Below are 25836 nucleotides of genomic sequence, written 5' to 3'. Positions count from 1 at the left end.
GTCCACATGTGTGTGAGTTGTGTGCTAACAACAAAGACGGATAAACCTGGGTTCCTGCCCTCAGGGAGGCCACAGTCAAGATGGAAAGATGAAAGTAAGTCCATCATTGTGAAGATTGATGTGTGATGTCCCAGAAAGAAACCCAGTGTTCTATGCACAAAGAGGAGGGCATTAACCCCAGCTATGAGTTCTGAGCAGTGCTGGGATTAGTGTGTAAGGTGTGCATATAGGCAGACTCTTTGTCCCTAATCTCTTGGGCTCACCCTCCTTTTTTTTTTCTTTGGTGAGACTGAGATTTTAACTCAGGGTTTCACACTTGCAAAGCAGGCGTTCTACCACTTAAGCCACACCTCCAGTTCACTTTGCTCTGGTTATGTTAGAGATTGGGTCTCATGAACTTTTTGCCCAGGTTGGCCTTAAATCATGATCCTCGCAATCTCAGCCTCCCAAGTAGCTAGGATTACAGGCATAAACTACCATGCTAGGCTTCCCTCCTCCTTTCTGACACCCACCATGCAATGCATGTCCTAGTCAGATGTTCATTTTTTCATCACACACCTCAGAATAAAATCACTAAAGAATGGAGCAAAGACAATAAGCTTTGCCCAGTCTTTTAAGATGCACTCTTCCAGTTGGAAGAAAAACAAGTAAATTGAAAATTTTTTACATTCTTGTATCATATGAAATAGTTGATATTTGGCCATCTGTTACAATATCCATTATAGATTATTTAGTCTTTTACCATACAGTATAATGTACTCTGGAGAAAATCAAGAGTTGGATACTAAGATTGCTGAAGCTTCCATAGCAGAAACTAAACTAAGTCATTTGCCATAGTCACAGATAACATTCAGGGAGGTCGTCCTCCATCCTTGGCACTGCTGACAGCACTTTACATGAACTGGCTTTATGTAAAGTGAACCACGATCCACGAAGTAGATGTATTATGACCCCATTTCACAGTCAAGGAAACAGATGCATGGGGTCAGTGATAAGTGCCTTGAAGTCACACAGTGACAAAGCCAGCCTTCCAAGTCACTTACTGGGGGCTGGAGTCTGTGCTCCCATCTGCAGCAGGAGCTGGGAATCTTAACAGTGCTTCCTGGCAGACAGCTCCTTGGTTCCAAGATCACCCAAGAGGGTATTTCACTAAAGCCATATTTTTCTCTCTTCTGAAATGGTGATACCTACCAGATCCCACTTTGGGGTGAATCATGTTGGAGATACAGGCATATCTCCACAAGCCAGGCAGAAATGTTATCTCTGAGCTGAGGTGAAGTCATTGCCCCATCAGGCAGATGGAGTTTGAAAACTATTTTTTACACTGGTAGAGATGTGAACAGCTATGAAGACTGTGGTCACAAGCCAAACCACTTGAGGACCCGGGAGACAATATAAACAACCCAGAGATGCAAACAACAACATCATGCTCCCCAGCTCAGCTCCAAGCATAGCCCTCCTCCATATGAACACTTAGGACCTTGAGCCTGGAATCTTCTTCCCACCCCATTCTCCATCAGCCATGGCAGATGCACTTGGGCTTTGTCCTCTTGACAACACTCTCGCCACCTCTGATAACTTTCCACTAATTCTCTTGTGTTTTTAAGCCTGCAAAAAATAATAACAAATGTGACTTCTCAAATAGCTACTCTTCTTATTTTGGCTTCCCACCTTATGACTGGTTAGCCAGTGGGTTTGGAGTCCTTGTCAGTAGAATTAGTATTAGTTATTTGTTACATTAACCAATACATTTGTTACATTTTACCTACAGTATTTTATTAGAAGAAGAAATGGATTGAGTTTTTCAGCAAATACTGAAAGACTTGGAGGACAGAAGGGCCTCAGCAGAGCAACTCAGGTGTGATATGTTGATATCTAATGCAAATGTAGCAATAAAAACTATTCACCAGGTATCTAATGTGTGTCAGGTACTATGCCAGGAACTAAGAATATGACTCTAAACAAGCCAGACAGAGATGTCTCCTCCCAAGAGTCCCAGCATCAAGACAGCCAACGAAAGACACAAAACAGCATCCATCTAAAAGGTATTTTCGGTAAAGAATTAACTGAATGTGGTTTTACAGGCAGGCAGCAAAATATTACACCAAATCTCTGACCCTGGCCACGTAATCAATAGCAACCAGGAAGCCGGCTGAATTTTATCAGCTTCTGAAGTCTATTATAATCTATTTATCTGAAAAAGGGGGTGAGAGCAAGGAAATTAGAGTTTTTCATGTCTGAATGCTTTTAAGAATGTGGATTCAAGAGAAATTAGCAGATATTTGAATTTTCTGCTGTCTTCATCCCTGTACCAATCAGGCCACCTCTGAAGAATCTCATGCTAATTAGCATTTGCCTGGCACTCTCTAGCTCACAAAGCCACTTCATCTGAATTATTTTCCAAGGTCCCCACAACAACCTGTGAGTTTGCAAAGCGATTTCACTGAGGTTATCACCCCGGATTCTGGAATTCTTATCCCTCATTTCCTCTGGTCCCCACACCAGCCAACCCTGTCGCTTTACAGTTCTGCAAACACAGCATGCTTTCACACTTCCTTGATCTTGATCTTGCATTTGTGGTGAAGAAAGAAGCCCATCCTTTCCTTGTTCAACCTAGACTGCCCTGGATCCCCGGAATAGGGGACATCCAATGATTGTGCCCATATGATAGTGTGGGAGAGGGACCAGCAGGCCAGGGGCACAAGTTCTGTTCTGTAGTCAATTTGGGTGTCAACAAAACAATGGTACCACAGACTTCTTTAAAGAAATGTGGCAGCTGACACATTGTAGTCAGATGGAGCTGGGTTCAAATCTTGAGTCTGCAACTTACTAGCTGTGAAACATTCAGTAATTCTCTCAACCTTGTCCTGCATCCCCTTCTCTAGAGAAAAGGCCTAATAACATCCACCTTCAGGGTGGGGAAGGGGCAGAGATTATTAGGTATAAGGCACTTGTCACCACTTCTGGCTTATAATAAGAGATGGCTAAATGGAAGTTATTACCATGATTAAGACCCCTTCCCTCAGGACAGAAAAAGGTTTAGAATCATTTACCTTCATGAACACCTGTCACCTGTGCCTCCTCTGGCACTATTCACATCTTTTCTCATTTCTAGCTAGAGGGAAGAAGTTGCTTCTCTCACCTCATCCCCCACCCCCAAACACATTTCCTGACCTGACTTGGAAATGGTATTTTTGGTCAGAAAAGGGAAGGTGGTGTGCTTTGTCATAGACAGGGTTATAGCAAAGGATGAAGGACACCAATCTGTCACTGCTGGTGGCTGGACAAAGTAGTTCTTGAAGGAGAGACAAGAATCATCCAGAAGAGAAGGACTATAGAAAGAAGGGTGAAAGGTAATAAGGAAAGGGGGCAGGAACTACAGGAAGGGGCAGAAGCCCAGAGGCTGGAGATAGTGTGGCTTGTTTGAAGAGGTTCAAGATTATATAGAGTAGGCAGAAAGGTGAGGAACACAGGAAGAAGACCTGAGCAGAGATAAAATTTCCAGTGGTACCTACCATGTGTCTCAAATCCTTCTAAGCACTTTTGAGTCATTTACTTATTCAGTTCTCACTCCAGTCCAGTGAAGCGGGCTCTATTTTAGCCCCATTTTACAGTTGAGGAAACAGAGGTGCAGAAATTTCAGTAACTTTCCCAGTGTGTCTTTTGTTGCTAGAACAAAATATCCAACATTGAGGGACATGTAAAAAAACGAGGTTTATTTGATTGGTGATCTTGGTGGCTGGAAAGTCTGAACAGCATGGGCACCAACCTTTAGCAAGGGTACACTGGCTGTGTCACACACATCAGAGAAAAAAGGGAAGGGAAGCAGATGATCTGAGAAGGAAGAAAGAAGCCACATGACGGAAAGGAAGTAAGAGACTTGTTCTTCTGTAACAACCCACTCTTACAGGAATGAATCCACTCTTGTGAAACCTGCATTAATCCCTTCGGGAGGGCAGTCATGACCTAATCACCTCCCCCTAGGCCTCACGTCTTAAAGGTCCCTCCAACTTTTAATACTATTCCACTGGGGACAAAGTGCCCAGTGCATGAATCTTAGAAAACAAACCACAGCAAACACACAGCAAGCATAGACCAGATCTGAACCCAGCACCCCAGCCATCACCACTGAGCCAGGAAGGCAACACTTTTCCTCTGTGACCTCAGGCATGTGTCCCTCCAAAGTCACCAGGAAGCCAGTCGTCCTCCATCCACTCAGCCCAGCATGGACAGGGTCAAAGACACTCTGTCACCTCCTTGGTGCAGAGGTGGGTTTTTACAAGTTCCAAAGGTAAAGCCATTTCCATATAATTCTACCTCTTCAACCTACATATCGTCTGCTTTGTGCTTGGGGCTGGAGGCATAGAAAACAATTTCTCCAAACACAGGAAATTGCTTCCTGAGGACCCCAGGTAATTAGACATCGTCCTCCGGGCATGGCCTGTTCCTTGTCCATCCACATCTCCCAGCACAGATGCTGCCACCGCGACCTGGCATCTGAATGCAGGTCTCCAAGATGGAACAGAACATCCAGGCAGAGTGGCCTTGGAGAGCACGTGGCTGGGCCATATGCACCAGGGAATCTCTCGTGTTCTTGAACATCAAGCTCCCATGGATCTTTCCCTCTGCTAACCCCAGAGGAGGAGGAAGGTGTGCGCCCGGGGGAAGACATTACCTCACAGCACTTTTGCTCTCTCTTGTCAAGTGTCACCAATGAGGAAGTGACAATTCCACACCTGTGGGCAACTTTCACAGAGATGGATTACAAAGGCTTCTGTTACACACACACACACACACACACAAGTGCCTTGCTCCCTTCAGAAAATCTACAAATAATAAGCTTCTTGGTTAATAAAAGCCTAAAGCCCTTTATCCAGTATGCCCTATCACCTTGAGGCAAAGCCATCCCAACAAAACCTCACCCCGACACTCTCTTGGGCAAGGACAGAAAGATGATAAAAGTGAGTGAAGAATAGTGGGGACCTCTTGAGCTGGACACCATGGAAGGGAAGGGTTAACATGGCCTTCTTTCCTGATTTTCAAAAGAAGTTCAAATCCTAGATTAGAAATAAAGTATCCAATTTGTAAATAAGGCAGTTAATTCACCAACCTCACACATCTGCCATCCAGAATCCGCCACATAAGGCCACAGTCTGTGACTTCTATTCTATGCTAAGCTTCCACCCTGCCCCTCGATCTTAGCCACTGCATACAGGATTCCCTCTGGCTGCCATGACTTGCTTCCCAGTCACTTGGTGGGCCCTACCCCTCTGCATTGCTGTACTCATGCCACTTCCTCGAAGAAGCCTTCCTTGATTCTCTGCGTTAGATTTCTTTCCCATTCTTAAGTGCTGCCTAGTATAATATCCCCTTCTGACTTGGATCTTCTCTCTGAGTGTCTGTCTGGCTTTTCTGTGGGGCTGGAAGCTACAGCACTACAGAAACTGGTTCTTCTGGTTGACAGTGACATCCACAACCTATAGCAAGGTGCCTGGACACAATAGAGAGACAACAGCTGTGTGTGACAGAAAGCAGGGGAGGGAGGCTGGCCTAAGCCATCTTGGTGAAACTGTGAAATGCTCATCACTCCAGCATCTCTTGGGTTGGATCAGTAAACAACCAAAATAACATTCGCTGAGCACTCACTTAGTGCCAGATTTTCTCTTCTGAGCACTTTATCTGCATTAGCTCATTTAGTTCCCGAAAGAAACCTCAAAGACTGCACAAGAGTTCTGCACACACTTGGCCAGGATCCCCAAACTAGAAGTCAACAAACTTGTGATTCAACCCCATGAAGTCTGGCTTCAGAATTGACCCTCTTAACTTCTCCACTTTTCAACAAGAGCAAAGTTCAATGTTCATTAACAGGGAAATTGTCTATCACACTTGGTAGGAGATACCAATTTCTGGGCATCTCTGGCATTCCAGGTACTGTAGAAGCATTAGCTTCTGCACAGGTAGGTTATTCAGTCTTAACAGGCCTTATGGGAAGATGTTATTATTTCTCATTGCATAGTTGAGGAAGCAATTAAGTATCAAGATCAAACATTCATCTGCCACCAAGGAGTTAAAGGAGTTTCTAGGAGACTACCTAGAGACAAGAGGCTTAGAGAGAAGAAGGCAGAGGAATAGGGTAGGATCATCATGCATATGGTAAAATACCATGACAGTGACAGCAAGTAGATGAATGTTCCAAAGACAGTCTTGAAGAATCCATCCTCCCATCTCTCCAACCACACACCCACCCACCCATCATCCTTCCAATCATCCATCATCCATCCATCCATCTACCCACCCATTCTCCCATCCATCCCTCACCCACCCAACCACCCACTCATTTTCATATCCACCCTTCCATCCATTTATTCATCCATCCTCCCATCCATCAATCTATCCTCCTACACACCCACCCACCCAATCTTTCATCTATTCATCATCCATCCAATCCACCCACTCATTTCCCCAACCACCCTTACATCCATTCATCTATCCTCCCATCCATTAATCTATCCACCCACCCACCCATTGTCCATCCATCCATTAATCCATCCATCCACCTACCCATATCCCCCCCACCCTTCCATCCATTCATCCATCCTACCATCCATCTTACCCACCCACAATTCTCCCATCTATACACCCATCCATCCACCCATTCATCCATTCACCCCCCACTCATCCACCCACCCACCCTCATCCATCCACACCTCCATCCATTCATCCCTCTTTCACTCTACAAATGGTGGGGTGCATAGTTTTTGACAACCCTATGATAGACCCTCAAGGTTCAGAGAAAACAGATACAGTCACTGCCTCTGGAAGCTGCCAGGGAATGGTGGCAAAGACCTTGAGGGAGGTTATCACAAAAGTGTTGAGAACTTGGGCCAATGAGGTGCTTAACTCCACACAATGAGCTCGAGGAAGGCTTCAGGAATAAAGTCTCCCAGGTGCAGGGTTGTGGTTGGGGAAGGCATTCTAGGCAGAAGAAATGAGCCATGCAGTGCTCCATGGGTTACAAAGACCTCCTTGCACTCAGGCAAAAGCTCAGAAAGGGCAGTGCCAGGTGTACTCCAGGAGGTACAGAAGGGAACTAACAATGCTGGGGGCGGTGCTTATTGGCCATGTAAGGACTTTGGATTTTGGCCTAGAGAGAAAAAGTTGCAAACCACAAACCATGGACCCCTCTTGTGTGTGTGTGTGTGTGTGTGTGTGTGTGTGTATGTGTTGCTTGCAAGCCTTTCTCAAAACACTAGAAGACATGGCCACAATTGGCCATCATTCCAAGTAGAACCACAAAGTGATGCCCTCTGGAAGTGGGACATGAGCTGTGTCATTTACTGGGGACACCCAGACCCCACTCCCCCAACTGTGTACCTGCCTGCCCACTGCCACTGCCATGGAACTTGCACATGCCTCCACAGAGCCATGTGGAGCAGAGAGAGGGTGATGAGTCCTCCTGCCGAGCAAGGCTTATTTCAGCAGTTCTGAGCACCTTGAGCCCAAGGCATGGGTCTTATAGTCTGGGAGCCTGACCCAAGCTCTGGCACACAATTGGACATCACTAAATTTAGGTTGGACTAAATTGAGGTCACGTGAAGAAGGCTGGCACAAAACATCTTCTCAGGAGTTCACAGTCTCAAAAAAATTCTCTCTCACACACACATGCACTGAACACCAAATTAACTTCCAAATAATTTCCAGTTGCCTTTAATTACATCACTTGATTCATTTTCTGCAGTAAACCCTTAGCAATCTTCCAGTCTGTTCAAAACATTAGCCAGTCCTTCTGCCTGTCCACAATGCTTGTTCATCTACATCACAGTCATTCATTCATTGAACAGTTATTTATTGAACATCTGATAAATGCCAGAAACTGCCTAAGAAGTTAGCAATACATGAATATTTATCAACATGTCTAATTGCAGTGATGGTAAATGTATCTACCAGGCACTGTCCCTATATTAATTAATTTTATCTTCACAAAAGCCTCTACTAGATATTATATCCATCTTTTCATAGATGAACAAATTGAGGTACAGAGAGAAGTTAAATAAATCACTCAAGGTCACACAGCCAGAAGCAGCAGAAGATTCAAAACCTAGCAACATGGCTCCAGAATCTGCATTGCTTACCACCTGTCTTTCTGGGTGCTGCTGGGAGCCCCTGAGCTCATCTGAGTATCAAGGAGTTTGTTGTAGTGGTTATGGCCAGCTTTGGCAGGGTCTGGAGCAGTGGTACCTGGAGTATGGATCACTGCAGTTTAGACATGGCTTTAGCTTCTGGGCAGCCCGATCTCCCCAGGAAGTGGCCCCTGAGAAATTCAGCTTGAAGGCTAGAGAGACAGCTTGAGTCACAGGCCAGAGAAGTCATTCATTTGTTTCCTATGCTCCTCACAGTCACACATCCCTGTCTTTTCTCCTGCTGTTCCTGGACCTGTGAGTCTGTTCCCCAGCCTCTTCCTTCATGCCTCTCTAAAGCCCTCCCTGAACCCTCCCCAGGGATCCAGGAAATGCCTGCACACCCTGAGTCTCACTTGCTGCCTGGTCCTGTAGCCTCTTTCCCTCTTTGCTCCCTTAAGAGAAGAAAAGGTCTGCCACCAGCATCCTCAGGACATATATGCTATCCAAATGAAAGGACACAGCTTACTCAGGGCCACACAGCTAGGATGTATCAGAGCAGAATTCAGAATTCTGTAGGCCAGAGTAGAACATAAGCTCCATGTGGATAGGCATCACTTGTGTGTTTGTGAATTGCTGCATCCCTGTGTCTGGTAGGGGACCTGTTGCATAGTAGGTAGCTCAGAAAACATTTGTTGAATGAATATGTGAACACCAACCTAGTTTGATTCTTCCTTTGTCCTTTGGAAGAACAAGACAGGGTCACAGAAAATGATGGCTTTCTGTTAGCTGCATTTTGTATGCACAATTGATAAGCTATTTGCCCACAGCTAAAAATACCTCCCCCTGGCAGTCATTGGATGGATGGTACTTAGAGCGAGATGTTTAATCACACAGCGACAACCCAGGCAGAGCCACAATTAGCCTCTAACACCCCAGTGAACTCCAGATGAACAGCCTGGAAGCCTCTGGCTTCCTGTTGGTCCCCTGGTACCCAGTGACCATCACCCTGGGTCCACAAAACAAAAAAAACAAAGGAGCATCCTCTGTCCAGGGCCACCAGCAGGAAGTCAGGGGATGGGCAGAGAGTGAGCAGAGATCAGTCAGTGAGGAAAGCGCATCCCTGGAATTGATGGAGCAGTGCCAACACCTCAGCTGCATGCACTGGGCTTCAAGAAAGCCATCAGACCCTCAGATCCCTTTATCCCTGTCCCCAGGGCTCCTCAAAGGTCATACGGTTCCCAAAAGAATTGTTTCATGTCACATATATGTCAACTGATACATGCTGTTACTTTTAAAAGGCCAAAGAAAGGAACTGGACTATTCCTACTTAATGGCCCATTCTTCTGAGCTGATTATAAAAGCATCCAACAAGCAGGCTATCAGGAATCTCACAAATTGTTCTTAAGTCCTGTGTTTGGCGCATTCCTGATGTCTGATCTGGCATGTCTCTTAACCCCTCTGAGCCCCGGCGTTCCCATCTGTAAAGTAGGGTTGGTAATGCTGTCTATCTTCAGATGTCATGAGGGTTAAGCTAAATAAGGAAAAACCTCCAGCAAGTGAGGTGCACAGTAAGTGCTCATGAAAGGGGACCATTATTTTCAATGCATCAGCTTTGATCAGCTCTTATACAACACGAGCCAGAGACAGGAGAGCTGGAGGAGGTGTTCTGATGTCATTGCGTGCACTTGAGTCATGTTTCTAACCCTTCCGAGGCTCACTATTCCTCCATCTATAAAGTGATGAAAATCTAACCCACTATTTTAGTAAGAATTAAGTACTCAATCCTCATGGGGTCCTCACCTGGTTCTGCTTCTCACCTTAGAAAGACCCATCATCATGTTTTTTATGTTTGTACATAATAACTGTGACCACTTACAGAGCTCTGGAAACAGCTTTGTGCGTACACTTGCCTTTAATCACAGCAAACCTCTGAACTGGGTACCATCATCACTCTCATTTTGCTGGTGAGGTGCTTGAAGTTCATAGTGTTTATACCACTTTCACCAAGCATGACAGAAAACTGCAGGCTGGGAGTGTCAAACATAATGGTGCATGCCTGTAATCCAAGCTACCATGGAGGAGGAGGTAGGAGAATCATGGTCCAAGGCCAGACCCAGGCAAAAGTGAAAACCCTATCTGAAAATAAACTAAGACAGAAAGGCCTGGAGGTATGACTGCAGTGGTGCAGTGTTTGCCTAGCAAGTATGAGGCCCTGAGTTCAAACCTCCAAAATGAGGAAAGGAAAATGTAGTCTGGAAGACTAACCTAGGTCTGTGAGACTCCCAAAAGCACATCTTTCATTTTTGATACCCTGACCATTTTGGTAACTCCCACTGAATGGTTACTGGAGAGCCAACTGCCTGCCAAAGACTTGTTGCCTTAAGGCCCTGCCCCATCTGTCTTTATGACAAAGTCCCAGAGCTGAGAAAACACAGCTGCATCCATCACTTAGTATAGAACCTGACCCAGGATGGCATGTGGGGATCCTGTGAGCTGCTTCTTCAACTTACCAGCTGTGTTGTCTTGGGCAGGTGGTTCACACTCTCCGAATATCATTTTCCTCATTTGAAAATGGAAACAGAAGTCTGTTTTCCATCTGCACCGTCATCTCTGTATAGTTTCCTTTAAATCAACTCACTTTTTAAATAAGTTAGGCTTGTTTTATAAGCAGGCATTTATCACTGACTACATGGAAAAATAACGTTCCTCTAATATTGTGTAAACTACACGCATAACTTCTGCAATGAAAATGTTTATCAGCAAATCCCATAAAATCATTTCATCTATACTGGGCCCCCAGCACACAGTAGGTGCTCAATAGAGGGTATTTATAAGAAAATTAACTTGGCACTGAACGCTGTTGAGTCTGTTGGCTGCCTTGGACTCACATCAAGGCCTAAAGTTGTCATGGTTACTCAAGGAAGTTGCCCCTGGTCAAAAAGCCAGAACCAATTGTGCTGTCACGAGAAGGTTAATTGATTCGCAAGGCTGAATCCAGGATGCAGTACCATGCTGAGTCACAGTTCCTCCTGTCCTGAGTCAGCCTGCCCTGGGACAGCAGCCATCTTAGCTCTTGCTGCCTTGGACTCAGAATCAGTTGCTAGATCTCACCTAGTCTACTCTGGAAACCAATGCTGTGTTAGTTTCTGGGGGAACCAAGGAGGCAGCACAGCATGGATCCCGGGCTCAAAACCCACAGGACAAGTTCACAACATTTGTTCTACCTTGACCGACGTCACCAATTCATCCCAGCTCCACTAGGCTCAGGCACAGTTGAAAATATACTTTTCAACATGGTGCCTAGCTAGCCTCTACCAATTGATTAAAGATGAAACATTTTTGATAGGAGACCCTATAAAGAGAGAAACAATGAAGAAACACTAACTCTAGTTTGGAAAAGTATCCACTTGAGTGTTAAAATGTGATTTTTAAAAATATATGGTATCCTATTTCCATTATTTTTCTTGGTATCCACAAGAAAAGTAACAGAAAAGAATATGACTGTGAAACTTCAAAGAAAATTGAAGAGCTATCAAAATAGGAACTAACTTGTTTTGAAAAAAAAACCAAAGACTGTTTCAGAGGATGCAAGAGACAACTGTGTCATTTTGCAATAATGGCTTTTTGGGTTCTATTTCCGTAGGTAATGACTGATATGCTCTACCTAGCAGAGAAGGAAAGTGGGGGTGGAGGTTGTACACAGTTGTAACTAGAGAGCTTAGGTCAGAGGCAAGGAAGAATTACCTCATAGGTTGACAGAGTTTTCAGTGCCTGGAATGAGCCATGGAGGGAAACCAGAGTCTTTTCTGGGATTCCTGAGAGCTTGGACTCTCTCATCTCATCTCTGCATCCAACCCAGGGCCCGGTCTCTAACAGATGCTCAATAATTGTCTGCTGATGAAAGCTGACTGGGTGTTAAAAAAGTAACAACAGCTAATTTTTGGAGTGTTTATTCTTTGCCAGGAACTGTGCTAAGTACTGCAAACAAATTATTTCATACATCCTCACAACAACCTAAGAGAGCACTGTTTATTAGGATGTCCATGTCACAGATGTGGGAACTGAGGCTTAGAGGATTGTGCCACTTGCTAACCTTTAGAAATGGTTCTCTTGGGGTTTGAATCCAGACTCTGAGCAAATCAAGATAGATTCTTTGGTATCCAGATATTTGAGTGAGATTCAGCCTTCAAATAAATGAACAGACCAAATGACCCTTCAGAGCTTTTAGGAAACTGGAAGCCGTTCCACAGGGGTTGTCCTTCCCCTAAAGAGGAGTCCTCCTGCCTAACCTTCACCTCACTAGTCCGCAGTCAGTTTTATGCCTCTAATAACCCCCCACTTCCAAGTTTATGCCTTACAGGAAGTAAAACCACAAGACACAAAGGTGCCCACAGGACGGCCTGCAGTCCCTGAGACTTGGAAACACATGGGGGGACAGCTGCCCTCAGGGACTCTCTCCCAGCTCCTCTCCTGTCCCAGAGTGCCACACAGAGCTCAGGGCAGAGCTTCCTGAAGACCTCCCAGCACCATCCACAGAAGCCAGAAAGATTGAAAGACCAAGACATGGCAGCGGGCTCTTTTTCTTTCTCCTTCTTCTGCCCTGAGACCCAAAGTAGGCAGGTATCAGTGAGGAAGGCGACACCCAACTCAGTCTCTGCTCCTTACAGCAGCTAAACAAGGGCATTGCCAGCCTCTTCCCCAGGAGGCTGAGAACTTGCTCTTCCTGCACATCTACCTTAGGGGATTCCAAGGAGTGGGCAAAATAAAATCACTGGAATTCCTTACAATGCCAGGGGTCTGCATGGCAGGAGGGTGACCTCTTTTAATGCAAAAGGTGGACAATTTTGGTGGGGGAGGCATTTAAGTAACAGGCAATGGCAACAGAAATGGTGACTGGCCCTCTTTTTGGAAATTCACAAGAACATACTTTAAGATGCAGAGAAACTGGCTTTGCCAAAGGTTACACCAAGAATTTAATTATCCCAGATAAGCAATTCTCTGTCCGATTCTTAAGAGTTACAGGGACAGAACAACCATACAGTCAGTGTCCTGCTCTTCTGCACATAACTGACATTGTAATCGAAAAGTTCTTCTTGGTGTCTAACCTAAATCTTTTTATAGCTCCTGTTTGAGCTCTTTTCCTGGTACAAAGTCCCTTAGTTTTCTTAAGGAGGGAGAGAAACGATGACAGAGATAGAAAGACAAGAGGAAAAGAGGGAAGAAAATCATACTACCCTTTAAACCAGCAGTTTTTATTTATCCTAAAAAAATGCATAAGTGTCTAATGAAGTTCTATAGAAAACCCCAAAGCAGTAATAATAAGTATTATCCAGAAGAACATTTCATAAATACTATTGACATGAGAAGAAAAATCTATGATTTATTTCTAAGTGAAAAGAATCAAGTTACACAATGGGATTCCTGCATAATCCCATCTTGTGATGATCATTACTACTGATTATGTTATTATTATAGGGATAAGAATTCTGGAGATATGAACACCAAATGACTAACAAACATCTATTCTGCTTATCTATCGTGACCTAACAAACCACCTCAAGACCTGGAAACCAAAAACAACGATTTATGATTATTCCTCTCAGTTCTTTGACAGATGGGGCTCTGCATGTTGGGTCTTGCTTCAGGTCTGTGACAATTACATCCAGGCATCTCCTGGGTCTACAACCACTTGAGGCTCCACGGAGTTGAGCATCTAAGATGGTGGCTCACTCCCATGCCTGAAAGTTGATACTGAATTTTGGCTTTAAAGCTTATAACTGGGCCTTTCAACTAAAGTCACTGTCCAAGTAGCATGGACATCTCACAAATTGACAGCTGGGTCCCAAGAGAGAGCATCCCAAGAGCAAATGTTTCATAGTCCCTCTTATGACCTGGGCCTCGCAGTCATGGAGTATTCTTTCTGCCACACTCTGTCAGTCAGATGTCACAGAACCAGCTCCAACTCAAGAAAGGGGGCTACATGAGGACATGAACACCAGGAACAACTCCTGGAAGACCATCTGTAGGGCTGGCTGCCATATCTGTGGAAGATGAGGTGTCAACAGACTACCATTGGGTAGTAGTGAAATGCATGCATGCAGGACATAAAAAGCCTAGTTTGAGACCCTGGTTCACCACCCTCTAGCTGTGTGGCCTTAATCAAGGGACTTAACCTCTCTGAATCTGAAAACTCTCAAATCATGGTTCCCACCTCACAGGGCAGGTGCGAAGGTTAAGTGGGATAGTGTACAACAAAGGTAAGCTAATCGTATTACTACACACTGACACAATATTTCTTTTTTACAAGTGTCTATTACTTTTACAATTGAAGAAAATAATTTTCAAAGACAAAAACGAAATAAAGCCGAACTAAAAGATGTGAACCCAGAACTCTCAGTCAGTGCACTATCTCCCAGTCCAGTTGCCCCTTCCACAGAAACTGCAGGGACCCCGCAGTGACCTCAGACACAGAAAATACTCTGAAAGACTGTGTTCCCCTCTCGCTGGGCCAGGCAACCATTCAGTGGTCCAACAACCTGACTTGTGTTTTTCTTTCAGCCATTCCCCAAGTCCTCTTAAGTTTGTGCAAAATTCTGGAAATGAATTCCAAGAACAAAACCCAGAAGTTTTGCAATCACAAGACATCGGCTCTCTATTACCTGGGAGCTTAAACCTATCCAACAGCACTACTGACAGAAAGGAATTGCTACTGAGAGGCACTGACCGGCTGGTGGTCAAGTTCTTGGCCTGGCTCAGGCAGAATGGGTTGGGTTTCCCCAGCCACAGAAAGCCTCGGCCCCTTCCTTTGAAATACAAGCTATGAAGTGCAATCAAGCAATGATGATTTGAATTTCTTAGCTTAGTCATCCCTTATAAATACAACAGTCCCATGGTCCCTGTTGGTAACCACTCTTTCTCTTTGAAGAAAAATGTGCCACCATGGACCCAAAAGGATTCTTTTTTTTTTTAATGGGGAATGATAGCAAATGTCAAGACTTAAGAATTGAAGTCTCTACCTTCTCACTTCTTTTTCAAAAAATCAATACACAGCCATGGTTCCAGTCCCCTACGGCTCTCTCTAGCTCACCCCAAGATCCTAAGAGCTCTGGGTATTCCCTTGGGAGGAGAGGATCTACCATGCAAAAGAAATGGGAAACTTGGTGTCTGCAGGTTAGTTTCTCAAGAAAGGCAGTTCCTAGAAACTTCAGGAAATGTCAAATATGAATGCCCAGCAATTTCGTGTGGAATTGATGACTCGTCTGCCTCAAAGCATTAATTAGGTGGGACCAGAATCTTTTTAAAGAGTTTTGATAGGGAGAATTTTTAGCACCATGCTTCAAACAGCATTCAGCTGGGGAGAAAGAGAAGTGACAAAGTCACTCTCTGCAGAATATATTTAGTGCTTTTTCTGGGGACACCTCAGCATCTATCCATTTCCACCTACTTATGGGTGTAAGCATTGACCAAGTGATGGGGTGAGGGGGAAATGAGGTTCTGTTGTGAAAAATGATGGGACTTTTGTAAGTCAGAGGCAATGGGCTAAGAACCCTTTCCTATGACCAAAAATAAACAAAGCAGAATTTTATGCAGCATAAAGTCACACAGAGCTGAAATCAATCACTGTCTGGCTTCCCCACTTGCTCAGTTTGTGACTTTGTACAAATGACCTAAAAATCCTAGCCTTGAGCTCATCTGTGAAATGGAAAAATGTCCCCATTTCTCTTGTTTTGTGAACATAGCGAGCCCATTCCTGTCCCAGGGCTTTTGCACTGGTCATTCCCACTGCCTAGAATCTTTTTTCCATCATGGCAGATCTCTTTGAGTGCAAATGTCACTTTCCAACCTAAAAATAACTGCCCCATCAATTTGCTTTGTCCCTTGGTTTTATCCTTTACGGTATCATTAGCTGAAATTCTCTTGTGCATTTTGATGTATATTTATTTATACTTACACATTTATTGTGTCTGTCTCCCTCACTATACTATAATCCCCTTGACGAAAGGGAACTTGCCTATTTTGTTAATCCCTGTGTCTTCAGCACCTCAAACAATCCTAGCATAATAAATGTTTAATTAGTGTTTGTGGAATGAACAGATCATGAACCAACAGCTCACAGCCACTGGATAGTTACCTAGTGCCATCCACTTTGTAAAAATTATCTCACTCAAAACAACCTATGAGGAGGATATTCTTATTAGCCTCATTTTATAAGGAAAGACACTGAGGCACAGGGAGATGGAATACACCTGCCCAAAGTCAAAGAGGCAGCAAGTAGCAGAGTCATCAAGCTCAAGCCCAGCCCCAAGCCCCACAGGCTTCACCTCTGGGTTCTCACACCTGGGGTGCAATAGGGGAGACTCAGCCCTGACTTTGGGGGCTGACTGACAAGAAGCTCTGAGTGTGTGTGACTAGAATGGGACAGGCAGAGACAGGAAGCCTAGACCTCCAACCACACCCTCCTCTGCCTGTTGTTTTGCATCTGTTCACCAGTGACTCCAATCTCACTGTGTGTGTTCTCATTGGTCCCCTTAATACTGGACCACTTGTGTGCTACTTTTACTCTGTCTTAAGTGGAGACACTAAATGTCTGCATTGCCCATCTTTACCCACCTTCACAGGGGTGAAGATCTTTGCCCACAGAACGTAAATGCAAAATACATTTTTGAAAGGATTTCTGGATGAATAAAACATTTTGGAATGCTTTTTAAAAGAACATGGCAAGGCTGTTTAATAAAAGAGAGCTATTAAATGCAAAAATGCTTACAGAGCAAGGAGAAATCAATACGAGTGTTTTTGCCTTAATAAATCTAGTGCTCCATGCTTCCCCCACCCAGGGCCTTTGCACATGCTGTTTCCTTTGCTTGAAATGCCTTCTCCCCCACACTTTTTGCCTGCTACCTCCCTCCTCATCCTCCAAGCTCAGTTTGAGTATCACTCCCTTGGCACAGCTTTTTCAGATCACCTCTCCCAAACTCCCTTCCTAAGACTTGCTATAGCTGACTTTCTGCAATTCTCTTCTGCAGCTTTTTGGTGAATGTTCTTCTCCCCTGGTAAACTCTAAGTTCTATGAAGGCAGGACAGGCAGAGTCTGTTCTGTCCTTCATCTCTTCCAGGGCACAGCTCAGTGCATGTGCCTAAAATCATTGCTGAATGTGTAAATAAATTTTCAAAATGTCAGGTTTCCAAATATGAATGGCTTTGCTCTAATGGGCCTGATTTCTGAACTAGTGACTTACAGCAGTGTGGCTTGTATCAGGAACAGTATAACATACCCAATAGGATGGAATATTCAAGCATCCATATTTACACGAGCATTGTGCCTGGGGCGAAATGCTGATTGGTTAATATGAACAGTACTTAACTCTCCATCACTCCAAGACATTATTTCAAAGTGCTTTGGATAAGAGCAAGAGCAACACAGACTTTAGAAAAATGACAGCACCAACTATGGAGAGGGTTTGAAACAACTGAAACCTCATAACCTGCTGCTGTCAATTAGAGAAACCACCTCACGAAGGACGTCAGGAAGGGTGTGCTTGATGTACTATCTAGCAAGAATGAACATAGGATTCTTAAACCTACTGAAACCACCTGAAGAAGGGGACATAGGTAGAAAGGACAAAAATAGAGGGGATGAACCAACTCAGGTCATAATACATATATACATGGAAATGTCACCAGGAAACTCCCTGTAAACAAACAAACAAAAATGTCATTTTTTTCTGTTACAAAATCACAGAACAGGAGAGTAGTACAGGTCTTGTCTAGGGGAGGGGGTGGTACCAGTGAAAGAGGGGAGGATATGGGGAAAGGGTGTAGGTAGGCGAATATGGTGCAAATACTGTGTATACATGTTTGTAAATGGAAAAATGAGACCTGTTGAAATTATTCCATGAATGGTGCAGGGGTAGGGGAATAAAGGAGAATGATGGAGGGGTGAATTCAACCATAATATATTTGATGTTTTATAAGAACTTTTGTAAATGCTACAATGCACCACCATATATTTGTGCAAAAATAAAATAAATAAATAAAACCACTCTACAGTTAGTTCTCAACAGCTGATAAAGATGAAGGCATGAATGTTTTAAAATACAATAAATACATTTGTGTATAGACTACCTAAGAGGATTTTCACATAGAAATATAATATACAGTGTAACATATACACTAATATACACTAATAACAGTGTTTGTAGTAGCAAAAACCTGGAATCAATTTAAGTGTGTTATATAGAATTGATATAATAAATTACATGTGATCTCTATATAAATAAATTGCAATGAGTTCATACAATGGAATGCTGCATAGTCATCAAAAATGAGTAAATGAGATCTACCTGTATCAACATGATTAGGTCTCAAGGCATGTTGAGTGAAAAAAAGCATTTAGCATGGCAGGATTGGTATATAAGGGCAACGGGATGCAAAGGTGGCCCTGAGCACAACACTGCCCACAGCCTGTGGTTGTCTCTAAGGAGGAGAAAGAAGAAGGAGTAGAAAGAATGGAATGGAGTGATATCAACTATATCTGTGGTGTCATTCCAGTCTCTAAAAGAGGCTGAAGAAACAGCAAAATGTTCAAGTTTATCAAATATGAGTGATGAGTAGACCAGAGTACATGTGAGTGCACTTATTATATGATTTTTTTTTATTTTATTATTCATATGTGCATACAATGCTTGGGTTATTTCTCTTCCCTGCCCCCACCCCCTTCCTTACCACCCACTCCACCCCCTCCCTCTCCCCTCCACCCCCTCAATACCGGGCAGAAACTATTTTGTCCTTATCTCTAATTTTGTTGTAGAGAGAGTATAGGCAATAATAGGAAGGAACAAGGGTTTTTGCTGGTTGAGATAAGGATAGCTATACAGGGAGTTGACTCACATTAATTTCCTGTGCATGTGTGTTACCTTCTTGGTTAATTCTTTTTGATTTAACCTTTTCTCTAGTATATGATGTTTTCATATGGGTACCATTGCATATTTTTAATGGCTACTGAGAAAAGAAAGGAGGGAGAGAGGAAAGAGGGAATGAGGGGGGAAGAGGAGGGAGAGAGATAGGACTCTGCCTTTGCCGCTGGACCTCAGACAAAGGACATAAGCTCTCTGAGACCTTTGTTTGCAAAACAGAATTAGTAATGTTCAGGGTCAATTGTGAGAATAAATGAGAATCAATGGGCAGAATAACTTCCAGATATGACCCACTGGAATATCATTTGGGAGTGAGTCCCTAGTGACTTTCTAAATGTGTCTTATTCAAGGAGAAATTTGTTTATAAACTGATCAGAAATTGTGTTGCATGCATTTTCAACTCATATATGACCTTGAGAAAAGAATACATTGCTACTGATTGTGCAAAAACCATATACGTACATCATGTATAGACATATGTACATATTGATTATTTATTGGTTATGATTGTCCTAGGGGAATAGAACTTGGTAAGTTGAGAATCCAAGTAGAATAGAAATTCACGTTTCCCCACTATTATTTTTAATTATGTACCCTGTGCATAGATCACCTGTCCCAAAAATCAATAGAATTTATTTTAAATTAGTTTGAAAGTCATGATCATCTCTTCTCCTTCAATTCTAAATCCACTTAAGAAGCAAAAGTTCTAAAATCTAAATTCTAAAAATGTTTTTAAGAGTTTATGTCTCTAGGGATGTAGCTCAGTGGCGAGCACTTGCTAAGCACACACAGGCTCTGGGTTCTATCCCCAGAACCAGAGAGAGAGAGAGTTTGTATAGCTCAGGCTTCTTCCTGAACACATAGCAGGAAAAAGCATTCTAGCAGTGAAAACAAAAGAAAGAGCATGTGACACTTGGGATTAGGGGTCCAGGTTTGGGTCATGTCACCGCAACTTGGAGCTGTACAACACTGTATCCCTTAAGTTCTCAAAGCCCCAGCTTCATTTCTAAAGTAGAATAATGACAGCACCTTCTCTACTGCCTCGTGAGGAGAAAATGAACTAGAAGAGCAGTGTAAACTTTAAAATAGCTTTGAGATGTTTCTATGAGGTGCAAATTGTATGCAGACGTTGTCCCTCAAAAACATTGGTTCAATCCTTTTACTTCCATCTGAGTGACCCAAGAACCATACACCTAGGGCCTCCCTAGTAGCCATGGGTATCATCCTTGCATCACAGCTAAACTCCATTCTCTTCTCCCCACAGCAAACATCTTGACAGTGATCATTCTCTCTCAGCTGGTGGCCAGAAGGCAGAAGTCCTCATACAACTACCTCCTGGCACTTGCTGCTGCTGACATCTTGGTCCTGTTTTTCATTGTGTTTGTGGACTTCCTGTTGGAAGATTTTATCTTGAACTTGCAAATACCTCCGGTCCCAGACAAGATCATAGAAGTGCTGGAGTTCTCATCCATTCACACCTCTATTTGGATTACAGTCCCGTTAACCATTGACAGATATATCGCTGTCTGCCACCCACTCAAATACCACACAGTATCCTACCCAGCCCGTACCCGGAAAGTCATTGTCAGTGTTTACATCACCTGCTTTCTAACCAGCATCCCCTACTACTGGTGGCCCAACATCTGGACTGAAGACTACATAAGTACCTCCATGCATCACGTCCTTGTCTGGATCCACTGCTTTACAGTGTACCTGGTGCCCTGCTCCATCTTCTTCATCTTGAACTCAGTCATTGTATACAAGCTCAGGAGGAAGAGCAACTTCCGCCTTCGTGGCTACTCCACAGGGAAAACAACCGCCATCTTGTTCACCATCACCTCCATCTTTGCCACCCTCTGGGCCCCTCGAATCGTCATGATTCTCTACCACCTCTATGGGGCACCCATTCAGAACCGCTGGCTGGTGCACATCATGTCTGACATCGCCAACATGCTGGCTCTTTTGAACACAGCCATTAACTTCTTCCTCTACTGTTTCATCAGCAAGAGGTTCCGCACCATGGCGGCTGCCACGCTCAAGGCCTTCTTCAAGTGCCAGAAGCAACCTGTACAGTTCTACACCAACCATAATTTTTCCATAACCAGTAGCCCCTGGATCTCGCCAGCGAACTCACACTGTATCAAGATGCTGGTGTACCAGTATGACAAAAATGGAAAACCTATAAAAGTATCCCCATGACCCCACAGGTTTGGCACCTGTGCCTCTGGATAATCCATTTGAAGATGGGAGAGTATCCCAGCCCATGGCTAAACAGCTCTCCTTAAGAGTGCTAACTTGATTTCTTTCTCTGCAGACTGAGCAACTCTCAGACTGGCAGATGAGAAAAGGTGAAAGAAAGGAAAGGAAAGCATGAGTCATGTCTTTGTTTCTTTTCACAAAATCATGTTGACAGCAAAAGTTCCTACCAGTTTGAAGATGCCATTGGAAGTTGTAAGTATCATCATCCTGTGACCAATAAGAACCCACAGTAGAGAAGTAGTCAATAACTTAGTACTATCCACAGTCACTGAGAATCAACTGCTCATTTATGTGACACACCAAGCCACTGTAGCATATAGCTGAGCCACTCTCTTCTTCCAAGAGCTGAGGCCATCCATCAATTCCTTGTGCCATTCAATGCTGACTGATTTGGGATTTTTTTTCCCAAAGTGCCATTTGTCCTAGAGAGGATTGTGGTCTTTAAGTAGCCCTGGCACCCTGGCTACAGAATGGCACCATGGGCAGAAGGGAGTATGAAATCCCAACCAGACTCTGACTGGAGCTTTTATGGGAAGGCTCCAAATCAATATAACTATGACCCTTAGACCTGGAGTCTAGGATAAAATTTTGTATTTACCATACTGTGTAGATTTTATCTCTCTCCTCCAAAACAAAGACCCTGCCTGGTGTGTAGGGAGGAAAGGAGGATATTTTGAGCCCAGAAAAACAAAAAAGCAAGCCCACTCTTGCCATTGCTCCAATCCGTCGCTGTGTTGGTTGTAAACAACCTTTCTTCAAAGTCGCTGCTTCTGTTGTGGACCCACACAAGCTTCCTAAGAAAAGCCTTTTTAGGTGTCAAGTTGCCAATCCTGCCTCCTTGCTTGCTGAAGCTCCCACCAAATTGTTTTATTTGAAATGACTTCCTAAGGAATGTAATATTTACAGGTCAGAAACTGCAGTTCTCCTGGTCTAAAGCAGGTCTCTTACCTCCTGCCACAGTTCAGCCGGCACTGCCATGAGGCCAACACAGAGAGGCATGAAATGGCAGGGTGCCTCTGCTGATTGTTGGCCTGTCCTTTGATGCATGTGGCTCAAAAGGGTGGTACCCATTGTCAGTGAAGCTGTTGAACCCAGACTCTTTGCAAAATGCTAAAATATAAATTTATGTATTTATTCTCCCCTGGCCTGTCCAAGGCAAGAAAGATAGGACACAATGGGTAAGGGCTTCTCTGGAAGTCACCACTCGTGTGTGCGGATGCACACGCATTGAACACATTAGACCCCTCTGGGTCCTATGGTGTTTCAAAAGGAAAATTCATGCTGAATTTCCTCTTATTTTGCATTTTGTCTTTACCACTTTCCCACATCCCCAGTATTTGAATTCATCCCTGTTTTGGAAGATATATTCCAGAATGATTTTGGAATTGCATATTTTTGGTGACCAAACAAAAAGCAAACAGTCCACCTGAAACACTTGGTTTTACAGGCTGGAATTTTACTGAATTTTGTCCCTAAATTGGAAGAGATGTCTATATCATTTTTAAGGGTATTTGAAAGAAATTAATATGGAATAGAAAAGTCCTTAAACTTCAGCCAAGGCCCTCAATACCAATGCGGTACAATTCTGGGTTATATTAGTCCTGATGTCCCTACTTCCTTTAAATGATTACCACCTTGTGCCACCAGATCCAGTGATAATAAGATTCTAAAGTTAGTGCAAAAACCAAAATTCTGATGGCATTGTCAAAATTACCTGTGCAACCTCCTTAGGAAAAAGGACCTTAAAAAACCTAAGGCAGCTGAAATTTCCTCCAGGGTTAAAACAGGTTGCTGGTTCTTTGGTTAAAACAAAGACAGAGCTAGCTTTGTGTTTGGGGACCATGTTGTATGATTGGAATGTATTTGAAAACAGTAGAACCAACTGGGTAGACCAAGATGCTTCCATGATAAGGTCTGCAGAGGTTCAAGTGACGGACAAGAAGATCCCTAACCCCCTGTCTCATGCACTCCCCAGGGCATTGAGTGGTGAGAAGATTCCACCCACCTTCCTTAAATTTCATTGCTCTCTCTGTCTTTTTCCTGCCAAGCATGAGAAGTTGAATATGTGTTCATTAACTGTGTGTGTGATGCAACTCCATGGCACCCCTTATAAATGGACATTGACCAAAGGCTACCTATATTGAATATATATATAGATATACATAGATTTATTTATTTATTTTTACAACACATAGCTCTGAAAAATGCCAATTGGAGCTACATGTGGATGAGTCCAAGTGCAATATCTATAAAGGTTAAGCAATTTCTTTTGAGGACAGATGTAAGATGGAAAATAAGTCTGTGAATCTGGATGCTGTCTGGTCCACGTTTTTAACTGTGGGTAAAAAATTGTCAATGTTTCAAAAATTTGGGTGTTTTCTTCTGACGCTCATTTGTTACATCTCTTAACAGTAGTGGTTCTACCACATATATTGTGATCACTTTTCCTTCTGACGTTTTCTATTTTGCTAAATAATCTTTTCTAAAGGTCCGATTCTTGAAAGCACTTCAGTGAGTGGTTACCTTCTGCTGAAAACATATTTTATGGTCATCGGATGAAGTCGATGCATAGCTCCTAAAGTTGATTTCAGGTCATCTAAGGACTTTTAACTTATTATTTACAATAATGATGATGGACTATAAAGAGAAGAGGATTTTTTTAACCTTAAATATTTGTAAACCTTTTCTCCTAGGCCAGTTTTGGAAATGAAGCCTTGAATTTCCAAGTCTGTGATGTAAACAGCTGCTAGCAAGGGCATCAAGAATTTGCCTTAGCTCGGTAATCGTGGTGCATTTTTCAAAGACTGTTAACAGCATCTTCCTTGCCATATGAATTGTGTCCCTGGTTGGACATTGCAAAGATACCATGTACCTGCATGCTGTGTCTTTTTCTTGAACAACTCAAAGACTGAAATGTCTCATGGGAAGTAAAGGAGGGAGATGACAGACAAATCATAAAAGACAGACCACAAGAAGGCATGAACTTAGGTTCTTGTGAACACTTTGCAATTGGAAAAAAATTACTTTGCACAGTTGGTGCCTACTAACCCAACACAGGGACCCTACCTGAAGGGAATCCAAGACTTTAATGTTGGCTGTTCCAGCTCTAAGAATGGAATAGGAGGTTACCACCGAAAAATAGTAAATGTTCATATTTTCTTAATTACATAATATATTGTGTTTGGACTTGTTTGTATTATAATAAATTCTAACCTGGTGCACACTTGGTGTTTGGCATTTGCATATAGGTTCAAGCAATTGCAGAGTGCTGATTTTTCAATTAATATTTTAATTGACAAATCATAATTGTATACATTTATGGGGTACGATGTCACATTTTAAAAAATGCATTCAATGTGGAATTATTAAATCAACGTAATTAACCAATCTGTCACCCACTTACATATTATTTTTGTGATGAAACATTTGAAATTTGCTCTCTTTGCTATTTTGGAATTTACAACACATTATTATTGACTATAGTCACCCTGCCATGCAATAGATTGCAAAACTTGCCCTTTGCCCCTGAATCCTTGTACCTTTTGACCAAGAACTCCCCTCTCCCCCACCTGCCCTCCCAAACCTCTAATAACCATCGCTTCACTCTCTATCTCTCAAACTTCAGCTTTTTAGATTCTACATTCTATTTAGATCATGTGATATTTGTCTGTCTTTACCTGGCTTATTCCACATGGTAGCACATCCTTCCAAGTTTCAGAACACTGATTAAAACTTTTAAATGGTTTAAATGGACATTTTACTTATCCATTGTGCTGGGTGCTAGAATAAAGCCAGAGACCCACCTGCCTCCTGGTTAGCCAGTTACATTTCAAAATTGAAGAGCAGAGAACTGCTTCCTATAGTGCTAAGTTAATTCTTTCACTGAGTAGAAATGTGGATTCTCTTCTGATCACATCTGCCATACGTCTTTGAGAAAGTGATGGCTGTAATCATAAATGGAAATCTAGCATCCTGGCTAAGAGCCTGAATGTCAGTGTTAGATCATCATGGATTCTGTCCCAGTGCCACTACTTACTAGATATGTAGCCTTGATCAAGTCCTTGATGGTCGCTTAAGATGTCCTTATCTAAAAAATGATGCAAATTGTAAATTTTTTTCCAGTTGCCTGCAAGGTAAGTAGTTGCTTTCTTGGTCAAATCCCCAAGACATGGAGTCTGTTATTGCTGGCTGTGACTTTGCAGGCGGTGTGACCTTGGGCAATGCTCTGAATCTCTCTGGGTGTCAATTTCCTCTTAGCCGCTAAAATGGGGCTAACCATCATTCCAGTAAGTACTTCGTGGGGTGGTTGTTAGTGGCAGAACATTTTAAAGCCTCCAATCGTATATAATTTTATAGGTGAGAATGGCAAACCCAAAAAATTGAATGGTTTTTTGCAGGGTGGAGCCCAGTTTGCTCAACAATTCACCCCCTCTACTCTTCCTTAGTGCCTTCTCTGCAAGATTCTGAGTCATCCTCCAAAAAAATCACATTAATTTTATGCCCTTTTTAGAGTTTGGGAATAGTGTTGCAACTGTTCAAAACCT

At 43.1% G+C, this 25836-nt stretch overlaps 1 protein-coding gene and 1 long non-coding RNA gene across 2 annotated transcripts in view; one reads left to right on the top strand and one right to left on the bottom strand.

The window, feature by feature from the left end:
* Gpr139 (G protein-coupled receptor 139) overlaps positions 1–22457 on the top strand; it is a 38699-nt gene extending 16242 nt beyond the window's left edge. Inside the window, exon 2 of the mRNA XM_020180053.2 lies at positions 20298–22457. Coding sequence (XP_020035642.1) covers positions 20298–21232 — 935 coding nt within the window. The 3' untranslated portion in view covers positions 21233–22457. The remainder of the gene's footprint in view (positions 1–20297) is intronic.
* Positions 1–25836, bottom strand: part of LOC141418482 (uncharacterized) — a 74247-nt gene that overhangs the window by 46795 nt on the left and 1616 nt on the right. The window lies entirely within an intron of this gene.

Source organism: Castor canadensis, chromosome 17 (genome assembly GCF_047511655.1).
Source record: "Castor canadensis chromosome 17, mCasCan1.hap1v2, whole genome shotgun sequence".
Lineage (NCBI taxonomy): Eukaryota > Metazoa > Chordata > Mammalia > Rodentia > Castoridae > Castor > Castor canadensis.
The sequence above is the reverse complement of the archived record's forward strand: the minus strand, read 5'-3'. Positions and strand labels throughout refer to the sequence as shown.